Source organism: Triturus cristatus, chromosome 5_1 (genome assembly GCF_964204655.1).
Source record: "Triturus cristatus chromosome 5_1, aTriCri1.1, whole genome shotgun sequence".
In the NCBI taxonomy this organism is placed as follows: domain Eukaryota; kingdom Metazoa; phylum Chordata; class Amphibia; order Caudata; family Salamandridae; genus Triturus; species Triturus cristatus.
In genome coordinates this window covers 620,505,254-620,523,074 of record NC_140587.1, presented here as the reverse complement: position 1 = coordinate 620,523,074, position 17,821 = coordinate 620,505,254, and the positions used below count along the sequence as shown (strand labels likewise).

Sequence of the window (17,821 nt, the reverse complement as noted above, 5' to 3'; positions counted from 1 at the left end):
AAGACCAGGACAGCGCTAACTATAAACCATGATTTATGTAACCTGACTACAAGAATTTAGATGTCAACGAAAAGGTCATTAATCCTCCTCTAACAAAGACTCGAATTTATGGAGCTCAACTGACCTGATCTCTTTCTCTGTGTGACCCAATACACATCTCTAAGCTACAATGAACCTACTTCTGCACACTTCCTAACTGCGTCATAAAAGTGATTCTCATCAGCCTCTCTTCTTCAACAAAAACATTTAAATCGTGTTCATGACTTGCTCTCTGGGCCTTGTGTTTTTTTTTTTATTAAATCATTACTACAATCATTAATGGATCCCAGAATGCAAGGCAGGAATCTGGACGGTGTAAGTGAGTAGCCCTTGGGCATGGGGGTGTGCCTGCGAAGACTTTATAACAAGCGTCACCCAAAAGAGAATTCAAATCTCCACAAAGGCACAACCTGCGCCATAAATGCTACAGGTATACATGGCGCAACACAGGCGAGTAATAAGACTTGAGAGATGTCACAAGGAACAGACCGCAGAAAACCCCAGAGGCTTCTAAGATGTTGCATGGAACCAAGAGGCAACTAGGCAAATGAAAACATTCAAGAAGGCATGTGTTGTGGAGGGCGTTATCATAGTACTCTGTGATCGGCTGAAAAGGCACATATCGGAGCCACTGCATTAAGCATGTTTTCACTTCATTTTTCTCTTCACACCGGTTTTCTAGAAGTGGTGTTTCCGTTCAGAAGCTCTTGGTTGTGTTGCGTAAAATATTTCCTTGTTCGGTACATTACATAGAATGTTGCTCTTTGCCTCAAGATCCCGAGTAATGAGCTGGTTCATTAACATGCAAAGTTCATGGCTGAGCCTGAACAACTTCGGAAACAATGTGATTCCTGTTGTGCCCCACCCATGAAGCACAGGTCAGCTCAAGCAGGCAGCAGATCCCTAGGGTGCCTGTTAAGAGGAAGTGGACCGGCAAATGTAGATAAAGACAAGCGCACGCGCCTTGCGCTGAAAGAGGGAGAGGGGCGAGAGGAGGGGACCTGCGCCTGTTTCCCTTGCGGGAGCGAGCAGGAACCATCTTTCAAAGCTCGCTCCCACAAGGGAATCGCCAAACGTGCACACGTTGCGGTTGAAAGCAATGCAGCGCATGCACGTTTTTGGTGCCAAAACTAAATCGATAACTAAAGGTCTCCTATGCAGCGCATGCGTAGGCGACACCTAAAAAGGTGCTTGTGTGAAAGCTGGGAGACGCGAGACCCAAGTAGGTGGACCTGAGGGGCAGGACCTTTGAGAATATTGTGACTAAAAGGCTACCCCTTCTACCCCTCCCCTTGAGATTATTGCATTTCACCATAATAGGGCGGAAATAAGGCATGAGAGAACCAGATGGGAGATAAGTATACCTTCCATACCACTGTTGAGAATGCAGCTTTCTGCATCCTCCAAATGAAATATTAGGTATAGCCTTCATTGCAACCAGGGAGGGAACTTCGAATTGCCCTGAAGAAAGCCCAGGACCCAAGAGGCCAATTTTAGGGTTGAACATGTTGGCAAAATACTTGGCTAGATACTGGGGTCATAGGACCATTACCTCCTTAAGACCCCCTGTATCTATTTTTTTTAATATCCCCTACGCCTCCACAATAAAGGGATACCTGGAGACGTGGGAGGACTTTTATCTTTAGACCCCCTGGCCTATCTCTCCAAAGTGCTCCCTAGAATATGTTGAGTCCACCCTGGCCTTTAGGAGTCAGAGTGAACCCGATGATGAAGCATGACACCACTAAGGAAACCAAGCAACCAATCCAAACTTGGGTCAGCAACATTACCTTGGATGATTTCTACCTCTAAATTCCAAATAAGTTCAAGTCACTTGGCTTTAAATTCCACACCCACTCCTCCCTCAAGGCACACATGCAATATTACTTACCCTCTTGAAAAAGCTAAATCATTACTCGTTATATGGATGCCTTTTCTAGGAATTTCTTTTCTACCTATGATTTTTCCACGCACAGTAAGTATATATAATTTATTTGCTTCTGAGCGACGTAATTTATATTGTTTAATATTTTTTTTTCTTCTTTATGGGACTGCCCCTCAAGTTTTAATTTACTCCTAACCTCCCTTTTCCACTACCTACCCCAAAAATCTAACATTACCCTTACCTCTGTTTACCAGTGCCCACCCCTAAACCTTAAAATCACCATTACCTCCCTTTGCCACTACCCATCCCTAAACCCCAAAATTACCCCAGCCTCCCTTTTCCACTGTGCACTCCAAACCCCAAAATTACCCTTACCTGCTGTTACCACTTCCTGCACCTAAATCCTTTTTTTAAATACCATAATAATAATTTTATTTACATAAATGCCTGCAGGGTAAAGGTACCACGTATATAGGTGCCACTCTGGTACATTTTATCTGTGTGGTAAAGGCTGCATGCTAAAAGCATTGCGTGATAAAGACTGCGTAGTAAAGGCTGTCTCTCCTCATAATCACATTTGGATGGAAGCAATGCTTTGGTTCACAGCCTCGCTGATGCCACACTCTCCACCTGAAAGTTATTCTGCATGCTGAGGCGTGCATCACCAAGGGCCACAAGAAATGAGACCACATCATCTCGATGCGTAATTAACAGATGAGTCCCTTTTCCTTGCTACATCGTCATTGCAGCATCTTTAGGGCCACCATGACCGGCACCCCTGCCTATCTGTCGGAAATGGTAGCCATCTCCTACTGATTTTATTACACCAAAAGCCAGGACATTGCAGCTCTGGAGATGAAGAATTGCACCAGAATGACACTAGGAAACAGACCCTCTCTGTCTACGCACCCAGGATTTGGAACAGCACTCATGTAACCTTCCTTCAGGACTGCTACAGTCCTCCTCCAATTCAGGAAAGATATAAAGACTTGGCCCTTAAAAAAGCATTGCATCTAGAATGTTCCTTTCCCTTCACTAACTACAAAAGTCACCCTCTTTCCACCTTGTAAATGATTTGTGAATCATACTTTTTGCTATTGGCATCGTGCAGCCCTTCGTTGCACACAAGCCTCATCCATGTTTGTTTGGCAACTGGTGAGATTGGTAGGGTTTTAATAGGCCAGAGAGATCAAATCGTAAGTCACTGGTCAAGGCCTTTTTATGTGCAGCCTGGGTTTGAGCTGGGTTCACTGACTGGATTTTGTCTGTCGCTGCTTTTATAGGCTGTTAATGCTGCTGCTCTACACCACAAATTGTGGCTCTACCTGGACACTTGGCTTTGAGCTTGTTATAGTTTTGCTATGAGATCATTTGTGGCTATTTTAGATCTGGCCTGTCTAGCTTAGTTCTGTATATGCTAGCCCTGGGAAGCCCTGTTTGGGGAGCCATGCGCTTTAGCAGACCTCACGGTGGTGCCACCATATGTCGCATGATTTCAGCTCCCTTCACACAGTCACCTGATGAGGAGCCGAAATCACACAGTGGCAGTGATAACGACCCGAAAACATCTTTAAGCATTGGATTTTCAGCTAGTTTTCGGAGTAAGCAGCCTATGTCCATTAAAAGGTGAGGTGTAAAATTCCCCTAGGACATCAGGGACTCCCTCAGTGACCTGTCTGGAGGAGAGGGGGAAGAGGGCCTCTTGAGTAGCTCTTGGCACGTGGCCCCGCCCCCTCCGTACACAATGAAATTCTTTTGTAAGTTGGCAGGTATGCTTTATAAATCCAAATACTAAATAATACTAAGAGATTCGTTTGATATGCCCGTTCAGGATATGCGCTTATGAATTCCATTGTAGTATGAAGATGAACTATATTCCAAAGCATGGTAGATTAAAAATTAATGCAGTTGACCCCTGTGTTTTGCTACACAAATGTGAGCTATGTTAAATATATCCACTTTTTTCTTTTACTTTGTGTAATGACGGCTATCAGCAGCATGAAATTAATAAGCGCAGTGATGGACACTTTGTTGCCATGATTTATGATTGGTTCAACTCAGACTGCAAAGTGATCTTCATAAAGAAACGTGTATGCTTCAGTCACTCTTTTTCTCAGTGGGTGTGGGTAGGAGTATCATTGTACATTTGGAATTAAAGGTGACCCTTGTTGCTGGTCAGTTGCATTAGCCACTGGGTACATATACGTTTTGAACAATAATGGTAAAAGGGAGCTTCCCTTTAGTACTCGTACACCTGATTCTAACTACGATCCCGGAGAAATTATATTTTTCTGGGTAGCGCTTTGTTTCTTAATTCGAATTCCGAGCTCTGCTGTGCTTAAGGCTACAGAGGGGCAAAGGTCAAGTGGCGATTCATGTTTTTTGTCCGATAAATGAATGAGGGGATCATTCATGTATTTGCCTGTTCTGTTTGTGTTCAGCCTATAGGTTGTAAAGTAGATTGAAAACTGTAATGAATGTTAGAGTTTCATGCACCCCTGTCATTGTCTAGTCACTCCTTTTGTAATATTTTGCTGGACTACTAGAAACTTGAGATTAGCTGATAGTTGGCACCAGTGGATCAGTGCAGGACCTTTCAAGAGAGAGGTGATAACTGCTTACTACACCTCGGCAAGAATGTCTGCCTTTGGTAAAATCTTCACAAGGTCGCTGATGCATGAGGGAAGATCTCTTGGTTCTGCTTGGCAAGACTATGTTTCATACCGTTTTTATTAGTTGTTTTTTCGCTTTTTTCCTTAAATTGATCTTTTTAAGGCCACCCAAATTGAGTTTTTAATTACACTAGGGAAAACACTTCTGACTTTTGAATTTCATTCATCCTCTGGTTCTATCCAGGCTGTCCTAGATGTCTGTTAGGATTCAGGCTCATTTAGTTGATCTGTCTCCTGCGTCTAATTGGGTTGGGTTTTGTTGCTAAGCTCTGAGTTACAATTGATGTTGAGTAGGTGGAATGCAATCAGCAGATGATCTGAGAAAAGTTGGGCTTGCACTTCTTTGTTTAAATAGTTTAGGTATTACAAGAGACTTGTAGGGCCTTAATTTAATTGTTTGAGCCCACAAAGTTACTTCCCCTACACCCATTAGTTTCGCCACGAAAGTATACTCTTGTTTTCACAAATAGATTGAAGCTCCCTGTCATCAGTTTTCTGGACGAGAATGTTTGCTGGAAAGTTAAATCCAAAAATTACTTGTGTCCAGAAGTCTAATAGCTCACGGCTGCAGGGAAAGGGGAGCGTTGCTTAATTGAGCAATACATTTGGCTTGTGTGTGCAGTTTATCTGTACTCTAGGGGCATGTTGGATTGTCATAATATTAAAAACGATTTGAACTTCTCCTGCCCTTCCCGTTTTTACCTGTGATGTTGCAGCTTTGTGGTGCTTGTTCATGAGTTTAATTGCTAGAATCAATGACTGGCTTTCTGCTGGTGATCAAAGAGGATGGAATTACTTAAACACTTGACTCCATAACTAGGAAGCTCTTTAGCTCGAAATACTTACCACAAAACCCCAAATACCTTTTTCTTCTAATGGGGGTTGTTTGTCAGTGAACCACATGTAGCTTACCAAGCAAAAAGAGAGCGGAGTAAGGTTGGTGCGGGTGTTCCTCATGCTCAAAATAAAAGGGGTAGTGGTGAGAAAAATAATGCCTAAAAACTTGAAAGAATTAATTTTTGGTATTGGGTGTTGAGTTAATGTTTGTGGACACTTCTCATAAATCTAGGGATTAAACTTTGGTGAAGCTCCTATTCTGTTCTAGTTGCAGTTGGTTAAGTTTTCAAAATCTGGTGACCACTACTAGTTGAGAAGGAGCTTTGCCAGTGAATGATTTGTTCAACCGTCCTTGTGCACTATTATAACCTTATTCACTCAAGCAAGCATTGGGCGTTCCTACTTAAAATAGGTGAAAGCTCACACCTAATTGCACAAATGGATTATCATTGTATTTTGTAATCCTTTCTAAAATCTGTAGTCTGTTTTTGGTACATCCATAGAAAAATATCTGACTACTGTTAAGGTATTTTTACATTAGCTGTTTTTTGTTGCAAAAAAGTAAAATGTATTATTTTTAACGGGCCGATATGCAAACAATCCCAAGTTTAGCCACATAAACACAAATGTAGTAGAATTTCCTTCCACACATCCATTTATAATGCCATTGTAACATTTTGCTAGAGTAAGTGGGCTGCAAGCCAAAGTTGTTTTTAAGAAAATATTGCTTACTTTCTTTCCATCGATAAATTAAATGCAGTAATAAAGTTGCAATATTTTGGTACTTCAGTGCAGATGATTTGGTATGCCAATGATCCGTTTTCCATTTAGATTTCTTGAACAATGAACTTTGACTTTAAATAGTTCTGGCACCCTGAACAGGAACACATAAATAATCGAAGCATGAACATGTGTATGTAAAAGTAAAGCCACATGAGCATCTTTTCAGAACCTGAAAGTCTTCTGGACTACTAAGCTTCTGTTGATTTTTAATTAATCTGTAATCACTTGAAGTAAAAAGGGATGTGCAGAAATAATTCACCTGAATAACCCGTCCAATAAAGTCCATCAGGTATTGGCTTCATTTCAGTTTTCAGTATCCAGTTTGAGTCTGATAATTCTAGGTAATTTTTAAAGAAGAACTCAGACATATAGAATTGTAGTGGCTGTAGACTCTTATCGCTAAGGATATAGATATAGATATATATATATCTCTTGATGTTTGAATAAAGAACCCGCTTTATCTATGTTCCTGGAGTCTGTTCCCTTGTGTTGTGCCGCTGTGGCTCACAGTTCTTCGGATTTTCGTGTGTGTATATATATATATATATATATATATATATATATATATATATATATATATATATATATATATATATATATATATATATATATATATATATATATATATATATATATATCTATATCCTACTGGCGGTCGCCAGTAGGTAGTTATAGTTAGGACCCCCTCAACATTCTATTTTGAATAACTTTGGCGCCGGTCGATGAATCCTCGCGAATTTCTCAAAATAGGTGGGGCGCTACGCTCCGCTCCTACCCTGAAAGTCTCGGGGGGATTCGTCAAGCGGGGGCTGAGATAAAAGGGGGGTCCCAAAACGCGTTTTTCCCATGCATTTTTCCATAGGACCTTTAGAACGAGCTACAGCCCGAACGGCTGAACAGAATTACTAGAAATTTGGCAGAGAGGTAGTCCCTAGGTCAAGGAAGTGCCTTTTGTAGGTTTGGTGTAAATCTGTTCAGTAGATTCTGAGAAAATAGCCTTTAAATCAATATATATATCTGAGCCCGCTTACGGTACGCTTACCGTAAGCGTACGGTGGTGTGCGCGAGCGCGATTCTGATTGGCTCTAAGATCTTAGTAAACATTCGAATCGGCCGAAACCAGGAAGCGGCGGCCGCCATTTTGTCTCTCGCACTGAGTGTTGTTTATCAAACAAGATGGCCAAAAACATGTTACGGGGCTGTTTTGACAACTCCCTCCCACATAGTCATGTTGAGGGAGTCCCCAAACATCCCCCAAGAGCAAAAACGGTTTTATTTTTTTTTCGGCAATTTCGCCGAGTACGCTTACCGTACGCTTACCGTAAGCGTACAGTAAAAAAAAAAAAAAAAAAAAAAAAACACTATCCACACTTACCCCACCCCCTGTGCTTTTGGTGGCCGTAGGCCACCAAATGTACAGGGCTTATTAATAGGAAAAAAAAAACTAAATTTTGGCAACATGAAATTATAAAATCGAAATAAAAAAAACACTATCCACATTGACCCCACCCCCTGTGCTTTTGGTGGCCGAAGGCCACCAAATGTACAGGGCTTATTAAAGTTGATAAAAACCGTGCACGGAACGAACTGCGTTAAGTGGGCGCGCACGCCTCGAATGGCGTAAAGTAACTTAGCATTTAAAAAACCGTACAAATTCACTGAAAAAACCATAGGTTTCACACACGTTATAGTTAGGAATTAGCATTTAAAAAACCTTGCAAATTCACTGAAAAAACCATAGGTTTCACACATGTTATAGTTAGCGGAAATTTTACTGATAAAAAACCAGTGAAATTGCCCCGTTATAGTTAGTGCTGGCAACTATAACTCACGCGACCGCAATCTTCTGCTGATGACATATGTGTCTTTATGAAAAAAAAATATTTGTAATATATGTATAGCTAAAAATGTATGGAAGAAGACATGGGCAAATAAGTGTCTAAATACAGTATTAGCATCAGCAGAGGATTGCGGTCGCGTGAGTTATAGTTGCCAGCACTAACTATAACGGGGCAATTTCACTGGTTTTTTATCAGTAAAATTTCCGCTAACTATAACATGTGTGAAACCTATGGTTTTTTCAGTGAATATATATATATATATATATATATATATATATAATCTACTGGCGGTCGCCAGTAGATAGTTATAGTTAGGACCGTGTTTCCATAGGAAATCCGCAACATTCTATTTGGAATAACTTTGGCGCCGATTGACGAATCCTTGCGAAATTCTCAAAATAGGTGGGGCGCTCCGCTCCTTCCCTGAAAGTCTCGGGGGGGATTAGTCAAGCGGGGGCTGAGAAAAAGGGGGGGTCCCAAAACGCGTTTTCCCCATGCATTTTTCCATAGGACCTTTAGTCCGAGCTACAGCCCGAACGGCTGAACAGAATTACTTGAAATTTGGCAGAGAGGTAGCCCTCAGGTCAGGGGTGTGCCTTTTGAAGGTCTCGTGTAAATCTGTTCAGTATTTCCTGAGAAAATAGCATTTAAATCAATATATATATCTATAGGCGCGCTCCGAGCGCGTACCGTAAGCTTACCGTACGCCGCCGTGCACGAGCGCGATTCTGATTGGTTGTTAGATCTTAGTAAACATTCGAATCGGTCGAAACCAGGAAGTGTCGGCCGCCATTTTGTCTCTCGCAGTCTGAGGGGGTGAAAAACAAAGGTGGAGAACGTGAAAAGGGGGCAGGGTGGACAGTTCCTGACCCCCTAGCCTTTGTCAGGGGGTCCCAGAAGGACCCCCAAGGGCAAAAATTAATTGTAATTTTTTTTCGAAAAATCGCCGAATGCGCGTAGCGTACGCGCACGGTGTAAATGGAAAAATTCCGCGAACTTCGCGTAACGATTCCGCGACTACGGCGGCACGCACGGCAAAAAAAAAAAAAAAAATTACATAACGTAGCATTTAAAAAACCGTACAAATTCACTGAAAAAACCATAGGTTTCACACACGTTATAGTTAGGAATTAGCATTTTAAGAAACCTTGCAAATTCACTTAAAAAACCATAGGTTTCACACGTTATAGTTAGTAGGACATTTCACTCGTGAAAAACCAATGAAATTCCCCCGTTATAGTTAGTGCAGGCAACTATAACTCACGCGACCGCAATCCTCTGCTGATGACGTCAGATATTTCATCACTGATGACATATGTGTTTTTCAGAAAAAAAAATATTTGTAATATATGTATAGCTAAAAATTAATGGAAGAAGACATGGGTAAATAAGTGTCTAAATACAGTGATGTAATATCTGACGTCATCAGCAGAGGATTGCGGTCGCGTGAGTTATAGTTGCCTGCATTAACTATAACGGGGGAATTTCATTGGTTTTTTACGAGTGAAATGTCCAGCTAACTATAACATGTGTGAAACCTATGGTTTTTTAAGTGAATTTGCAAGGTTTTTTAAATGCTAATTCCTAACTATAACGTGTGTGAAACCTATGGTTTTTTCAGTGAATATATATATATATATATTTATATAATCAGTAAAGGCTCCTATTGCAGAAATCCTGCTGGGGTGGAGTAAAACATAACCGGATTTCCCCATTATAAATTAGACTGTTAGAAAGAAATTGAAAAGACTACCGTAATCTGAAGACCTAATTCAGTTGATTGACAATGGCTATGCAAAACAGCGTGGTAAATGGTTTAACATGACGCTGAAAGATGCAACAGAACCAGGTCACTGACACTGCTGCCATCAGAAGCCATGAACAAATTATAAAGATTTGTGCATGACTTTATTCAGTGTTTTGTATCACAATCTCTTCAGAAACCGGCATGACATTTTTCCAGAACGTTATTAGACTGCAGATAGTGTCTGTTAAATTCTGGCATTAGCCTTCAAGACCTTGATAGCAAATGGGTGTAATGAAGTAGGCAAAAATGTGTGGGATTTCCAGGATCTAATTGCAGATGTTCCCCCACTTTTTGCCCCCATTTGGACTATTAGATGCTGGTTTTTGACTCTGACAGTGCACTGCAGCCTGCTAACCAGGCCCCAGTGCTAGTACTATCTCCCGAAAACTGTATGTGTAATTTGGCAATCCCTATTGACAAGGACTTTACACCCTTTAAGTCCCTAGTATATGCTACCAGTGGTACCCAGGACATGGGTGGTAAACGTGTCCCCAGGGCTTGCAGCATTGCCACCCTGAGTGACCCAAGTAAACTACGTACAGCAGGTCTGTCATTGCAGACTGCAGGAGTGGTGAAAACTGTTCTAATTCGACTTTGCCCTCCCCATGTGTGGCAAAATCAAGGCACTATCTCTGCTGTGTGCTAGTCACCCTAAAGAAGGCATCCTAAAGCCAGGAGTAAGGGAACCTTCTTGTAAAGGTGTGAACATGCAAGTGCGAGCTTGTATGACCCTATAGTTCCCTTTACCATTTAAGTACACTGTAAGTGATATACGTTCCATAGGATAACATGGGTGGCCCCCGAGCAAACCCGAGGTTGGCAGCTCCATTTTGGTACCGCCTAAATATGTTGTGTTTGGTATCCAGCAACGTGCCTACTCACTCCTGACATGAATTTAGAGGTTACCCACTAGGTATCCCCAACTTCTCTGCGCTCTGGCTGGCAAGTCCACATTTCCAAGTTTGCTGCAGTCAAGGTAGAATTCTGATCTCCTGCCTGGCATTGTGATCACTCCCTGGAGTCGGGAACAAAGGTTTGGGCAGGACGGAGGGAACGCTTCCCTCCTTGCAAGCAGGCTAGTGATGTGGCACATCAAGGCGGTGAGCTTCGAAGGCAGTGTCTCCTCTGATATACATCATACATTAGGGCTGACACTCCGAAGAGGAATCGGGCCTCTCTCTGCCCCAGGCATATTTGCATCCGGACAGGCGGGAAATAAGTTAGTCAAGGGGTTGTACACCCCCAGAAGGCTAGCCACACCTCCAAAATAAGCAGACTGGTCTGTACACTACAATTCGATTTCTGCCATTTTTAGGAGTGGCAGAATAGAGGTTTTTGGGTAGAAAAGGTGACCTACATCCCCGCAAGTGGTCACCTCAGGGGCAGAATAGCTGCAGGAACTAGCAGACCATTGGCTAATTGCACGAACACCCCTTAATCTAGGATTTAAGGGACGCCCCTGACACCAGAACCTCCGTTCTGAGCAACCTGCATCAAAGAAGACAGAAGAGACCTGTGTCAGCGACAATAGGACTTGCACTAAGCAAAAGAGGGATACCCTGCACCTTTGACAACAGTACTGGAAATGCCTGATCGTCCTAGGCTATCTCTCAGTTCCCCCAGACAGGGACCCCTTATGGAAGCTTGAAGCTCCATTAGGCTCCCCTGGACCTGTGGCACTAGTCCCCGGCAAACTGCAAGTATACCAACGCTCTGGATCCAAAGAAGTGCTGGCCATCGTGCCCTCCAAGGGAGCGCCCAAATCGAGATGGTCTGGTGCATTGTGGGATCTGTAGTCCTGCCTTCCACAAAGTTACAGGCAGCGACCACGTTCCCAAGGACCACCAGATGTTCAAAGTTACTTTCTGCTCCCATTCAGCACCAGGGACAGCCAGGACAGATCTGCACCCGGGCTCTACGGTCCAGGTAAAATTGAACTGACTGTTGTGGCTTGTCCTGGGATCCACTTTACTTTTACCCTGCAGACGATGTTGCCCTGTTAAGCCAAACGCCCATAGGGCTTTAAAGACTGCTAGACTCCATACACATCCACTGCCGTGCACACAAGTTGAAAATTAACCTCGAAAAAACTGACCTCGTGATTTTTGGTCGGAAAAAGAAAAAACACCACTGGCATCTTAACTGCCACCGCATTAGATTGCAATCGAGGCCACCTACTACATTTAAACTCCTTAAAACCTAAATTGACGTCCTTACAATTCACCCTCCCAACAATGTTTTAAAGCACTGAAAATTTCTCTTTTGAAACCTTGCTGAAAATAGTCTCTGCCAAACTTGTCCCAACACTAGCATTCGGGTCAGAGGCTTTCCCAGGGAAATTGGGGGGGCCTTCTTGAACAACTCACAGAGCGCAGTCTTCAGAGCTCTATTCAAGTTGCTGCATAACACCTCGCCGGCCCAGATTAGGATGGAATTTTCACTAAGTGACCAACTGCTCATGCAGAAGACTTGTATAATAAAGTCCCTGTAATACGCACGTGTAGCAGAGCAAGGATCACTGAAAAATCTCTTTTGGCTTGAAGTAATGTGCCAACAGCTCACGCCAACCAAATGTTTGGGCACATACCCTCTCTGAAGCATTCGAGATAACTGGCATGGCGGAGCTGTGGAACCTAAAACTACAGCATCCACAGTTTAAATCCGTTCTCAACAGAAAAGTAAAAATCAAAGCCTTTGAATCTGATCATAGGGCATTTGCTAGAAGAGAACATGCTGCTCTGGTCCTTATTAGTTATGATATAAAAGGTCCCCAAAAATACATAATGGAGCTGTTCACACCATATTACAAAATAAAATTCCTGCATCTCCGGATGGCCTGCTTTTCATCACTAGACTTTACTACCACCATGGACAACCAAAACCGAGATTGAAATATGTTGACTGTGGTCTGTCTCAGTAATCGAGACCACACATTCTCTGCATATGTCCCACCCTCCTTTGAGGATGCTAGAAGATTTTTACAGAATCTGTGGTTTAACTAGGGGCACGGACTTTATCATCTGCCGTCAGCCACTTATTGAGTAATGTGCAGCTGCAAGCAATTTCCAAGCTTATAAAATCTTTGGACATTGCATACAAACTTTTAAGAAAAAAATCCAGAACCGTAAATGCAGTAGCGGCCTAGTTGCAAACTTTTTTTTTTTTTGGAGCACATAGAAAACATATCACACAGCCATGAAGTGGGTGATACACTGTTTATTTTATTCAAATCATATGTATTCATTAATTCAGCACAAACAGAAATAACCAGCTCTAACAAAAAACGATGAGGGTTGGCCAGTGTGCACTGAAGTATATATTCAATCTTGTTAACATATGCAGTATAATGTTACCACTCTACCTCCATTGGCCCACCGTTATAACCACTCTGAAACACCAAGTATATCACTCTCTGGAAGGAGTGGAAAAATCATCAATATCCAACAATCCAGTATTGTAGTCCAAAAGAGAAGATCCAAGTAATTCTCTTCCAATTGGATTTCCTTTTATTATTTTTTCCTTGTATTTATCATACACGTTGCTCCAACATTTCTCAATAGTCCAATCAATTGATTAATCACAATTTATTACAAAACCACAGCCAACGCGTTTCGTCCCTCTTGGGACCTCATCAGGGCTCCTAAATAATATTGCGATAATACAAATCTCAGTCATGTTGGGATGCTATAATTCTTGAAGTACCCGGTCACATTTTGTTGATAAACTCATTCTTCTCTTCGTGCGAGTTATTAAATCTGTCTTGTCCAAATCCAAGTCTGATTCCCCTTTTGGCTAAAGCGCTCTCCAATGAAACCCAATATCCTTATGTGCAACTCGTTATCCAAATAGATACGTTCCAGCTAGCATCCACCGTCGGTCTGGTATTTTCGCTCGATCAGAAATAACCAGCTGTTATGGTCTAATTTTGAAGATTTTATATTTTTTATTTTATCAATCAGTCGCAACCTGGAAAGTGCAATGAGACTATGTAATCTCCATATTATTAGCTCACAAGCTGCTTATCGAAATACATTTTAAAATAACTACATTATATGTATTGACTGAACCTGTATGATTGTCAATTTGATATTTTTGACTATTCATCAACATAATTGCTGTAAAAACGAGGCATCAATCCCTTTTAATTGTACTTGCCACTTTTTGCACTTTAATGGACTTGATTGTCTAAGTAACGTATTTATTATTATTATTATTATTATTATAACGCAACTCGACCTGCAAGTGACAGATTGTCACTAGTAGCTTTTCCCATTGATCGCAATGTTAAGTTTTCACTGTATTATTTTGCACTGATTTTATATTGCTTCAAAAAACTATAACTCCAGTTATATGTATGCTGTTCTGTTCATTTTGGTGTCTAGATTAAGATAAAAATACACTCTATTTTCATAAATTTGTGTCCGATTTCTCGAGTCATGTCATTTACTTATTGTCCATGTTGGTACTCTGAAATGCTTCACACATGTTCCTCTAGTAAAGCCTAACTGCTCTTTGCCACACTACCAAGACTGAGCTAAGGATTTATTAGTGTGAATCCAAGCACCGTCTTTGGGGTATTTTGATAGTATTACATGGTGAGGTCTATCCCCCACTCCACCTTCCTACAGTTTTCTTAGTAAAGCCGAAACTATATCCTGCTTCAAGCAGCCAGGAGCACCCTTATGTAAAAAAGCTGTTCAGAATAGTGGTCCTCTTTGCTAACAAAACCAGCTGATGTTGTGTCTTCCAAAAAGTAACTATATATTCAATTTTAAAAATGTTGCATTAACACATCATACTTTTAATTGGTAGCGAATAATCGCAACCGCTGTTTTCTTTTCTTGTGTTTGAAAAGTATATGATGGTGTTGGAGATTTGAAAAGAGGTGTTGTGGAGGGTATGAGAGTAGAGGAAAGGGTGAGTAAGTGGATGGGGTAAGTGTGTACAGGACGGTGATAGAGAATGATATAGAGTAAATAGGCGGCTAGGACAAGAGAACATGGGTGAGCAGGAGTGAATGATCTAGAATCAGAGTTTCAGGGGATATCCCTCTGTAAGCACAGAATGTTCACTCACTAAGAAGACCACGTTTACTACTAAAAAAGTGCTGTCTGTAGAGAGTGGACTGAAGTTTTCAAAGAAGAAACAGTGTAAAGTATTTTCTACACTGGCATCAGTTGTGGACTCTGGGTCTAACACCATTTAGAGCACAATATATCTGCTAACAGCTTGCCCATATGAGATACTGCATGACTAAAGGTGTCTACCAATGCCAACAAACACCATTCACAAGATGGAAGCTGTCCTTCAGGGTCAGTTTGCACTTTACGAATGTGTTTCTACTCCTTTCAGATCTCTGTAACAAGTCAAGGATTTGAGATTACACTTTTGGTTGCAAATCGTATTCAGTGCATCAGTTCTTTGTAAATGACACCCAGTTTATACTGTCTGGCCTATATGATTCTGTATGGGTGACGGTGTTTTTTTTTTTGTTTTTTTGTATATTGCAACACACTGTTTTGAGGTCGCTAAACCTGTGAGTTTGTGAATTGCAGGCTTTGCCACTGCAAAATAGATTTGTACATAACTTACATTTTTATAGATAACACACAATACAACAATTCACTGCACTTGAACTAAGTGGAGGGATCATTCTTATGAATGTTCCAGCTTTGGTGAGCATTCTAAATTACATTTTACATATGAATCAATTTGGTTCTGTAATAGTTTTCTTCTTTGTACTACTCTTGACTCTTCTTTTCTCTTTGCAACTTTGAAATCATAACTAGAACCCAGTGCATTTGTGACACTGCATGCACTATGTTGTATAAGTGACAATTCCAGGTATCTGCAACTGGCATGCATGCAGGTGACTGATCTCACTTCATCGAATCAGACACATTTTCTTTACCCTAAATATTTTCATGTTTTATTTGTATTTTGTTTTAGCATTGCTCATCAGCTATTTGGCAGGATTGTAGTGGTTCCAGATAACCCTCTAGAAATTATACATGTTTTCAAACCCACTAAACATTCTCGACTTCCAACATTATCATTGTCAATCTTTTTGGTTAGCATCATTGTTTTTCTTACGTTACAGAGACGAGGTTCACAACACTTTAGCTAATTGTCTTAATAACCCTTTTCAGGTTTTTATTAAGTAGAACCATTAAGTCACTGAAAAGGCTATTTTGTTTCAGATTACATTTTTAAGCATTTCCGATACATGATGTTGTTTTAAGTACGTTGTGTTCTTATCTGGTAAGTTTCAGTGTATGTTATGGCACGGTTTCCGATTGATATCATTGTTACTTAGAAATGTATTTTGTCTTCCAGGTGTTGGTAAATCATGCTTATTGTTACAGTTTACAGACAAGCGGTTTCAGCCAGTCCACGATCTTACGATTGGTAAGTTTCTTGGTTGTCCATTCTGTTCACTATTTTTTTTGTTAAAAGCCAATATCTGTTGTGTAGTAATACACTACACACATCTAGTCATTTTGCAGTTTTTAAGTGAATAAAATCTTCCTATTAATCTTATCATGTGACCTTGCATATAAAATATATATCACAGGAAAGAAAGGCAACTGCAGAGGCATTGTTCAACTTAATAAAACTATTGCCAAATAGATCAACAACAAAGCTCCAACACTATACATGTTTCCACCTCAATCTGTCGTAAAGATTGCATTCAATGGATTTACCCATGCACAAGAATTAATAAACTCATGGCATAAGCGCACAATCACACCAGTCCAAAAAAAGAATCCAACCGAAGTTTTAGCCACTCAGCGTAACACACAAAATATATATTAAATGCATCCTGTCCCAGCTTCAAAGCTGTATTGTAGCACAGAACTTGTATAATCATGTGGGGTTTGAAAAAAGGCTTTTTCATATGACCATCCTGTTCCACTTGTCATTACCAAGTGCTCATCCTGCTTTATCTGGTAGAGAAGTTCAAGAAGAGCGAAAGACAGACTTACCACTGCACCTGGTATTCACAGACTGTGGCAGAGCTTTAACACCATAACCAGTAACATCTTGTGGACTAATCTTGATTCAGACATCAGGGCAACAGTTTTGAACCTATTCACGAACAACCCATCTCAAGTCAAGAATGGTCTGAACAGCGAGAAGTTGAGCACTGAGAGGTATAAATGTGGCATAACCCAAGGTTGTTTGGTTGCACTTGCCCTTCACTGCCTATTTCATGATTACCTCTACGAAGCCATAGCTAAAGTAGCTAGGGTGTCCCAAAGATTTGGCAAGACAAAATCCCCATACTACTATATGCAGTTGACTCCGTACTCTTGGTCACAACACAAAAAGCAACAAGGGACCTCTTAACACTGCAGAGAAGTATTTTACACCGAATGAACTGATTATCAAGTACAACAAGACCACGTTGATGACTTCATCAAAGAAAATAGTTAAGGAACTAGAAATAGTGGGACAGTCGCTCGTCTTGCATTCATTGTGGCATAGAAAATGACATGAAACTTTGTGGTTTGAAAATCTAAAGTAATTAATTTGATGGCCCATGACCACACCCAGGGCCATCTAATGTTTTGCAAATCGACTGCGCCACAGCACTAACTTTCCTCGACATTTCTATGAGTGTCAAAGTTGAAAGAATAATCGTTAAGTGGATGTGTGATATGTTCTCCTGGATCTGTAAGAGACCAAATAGGAATGGTCAAAAGAAAGAAAGATATGGAAACAAATAGCTTGTGCATCCCACAATTTACCCTGAGCTACCCAACTGACTGACTAACATAAGCTATAAAAGCATTGAAGGCGTAGTACATAGTTGCTATAGAAAAGACACAGGATGCTCTGCGCAAACTCTGTGATCCCCTGTTAATAGATCATTTACTACGATGGGTCTGCAAGCCCCTAAGTGCTGATGCTAAGCTCCCAGGAAGGTTATCTGTTTTTCTGCAAGCCGAAAAAT

The 17,821-nt window shown here is 41.0% G+C and overlaps 1 protein-coding gene across 1 annotated transcript in view; it reads left to right on the top strand.

Moving 5' to 3' along the window:
- The window catches only part of RAB2A (RAB2A, member RAS oncogene family), a 281,508-nt gene that overhangs the window by 47,819 nt on the left and 215,868 nt on the right, over nucleotides 1-17,821 (top strand). The window contains exon 2 of the mRNA XM_085605560.1: nucleotides 16,201-16,272. Coding sequence (XP_085461686.1) covers nucleotides 16,201-16,272 — 72 coding nt within the window. The remainder of the gene's footprint in view (nucleotides 1-16,200; nucleotides 16,273-17,821) is intronic.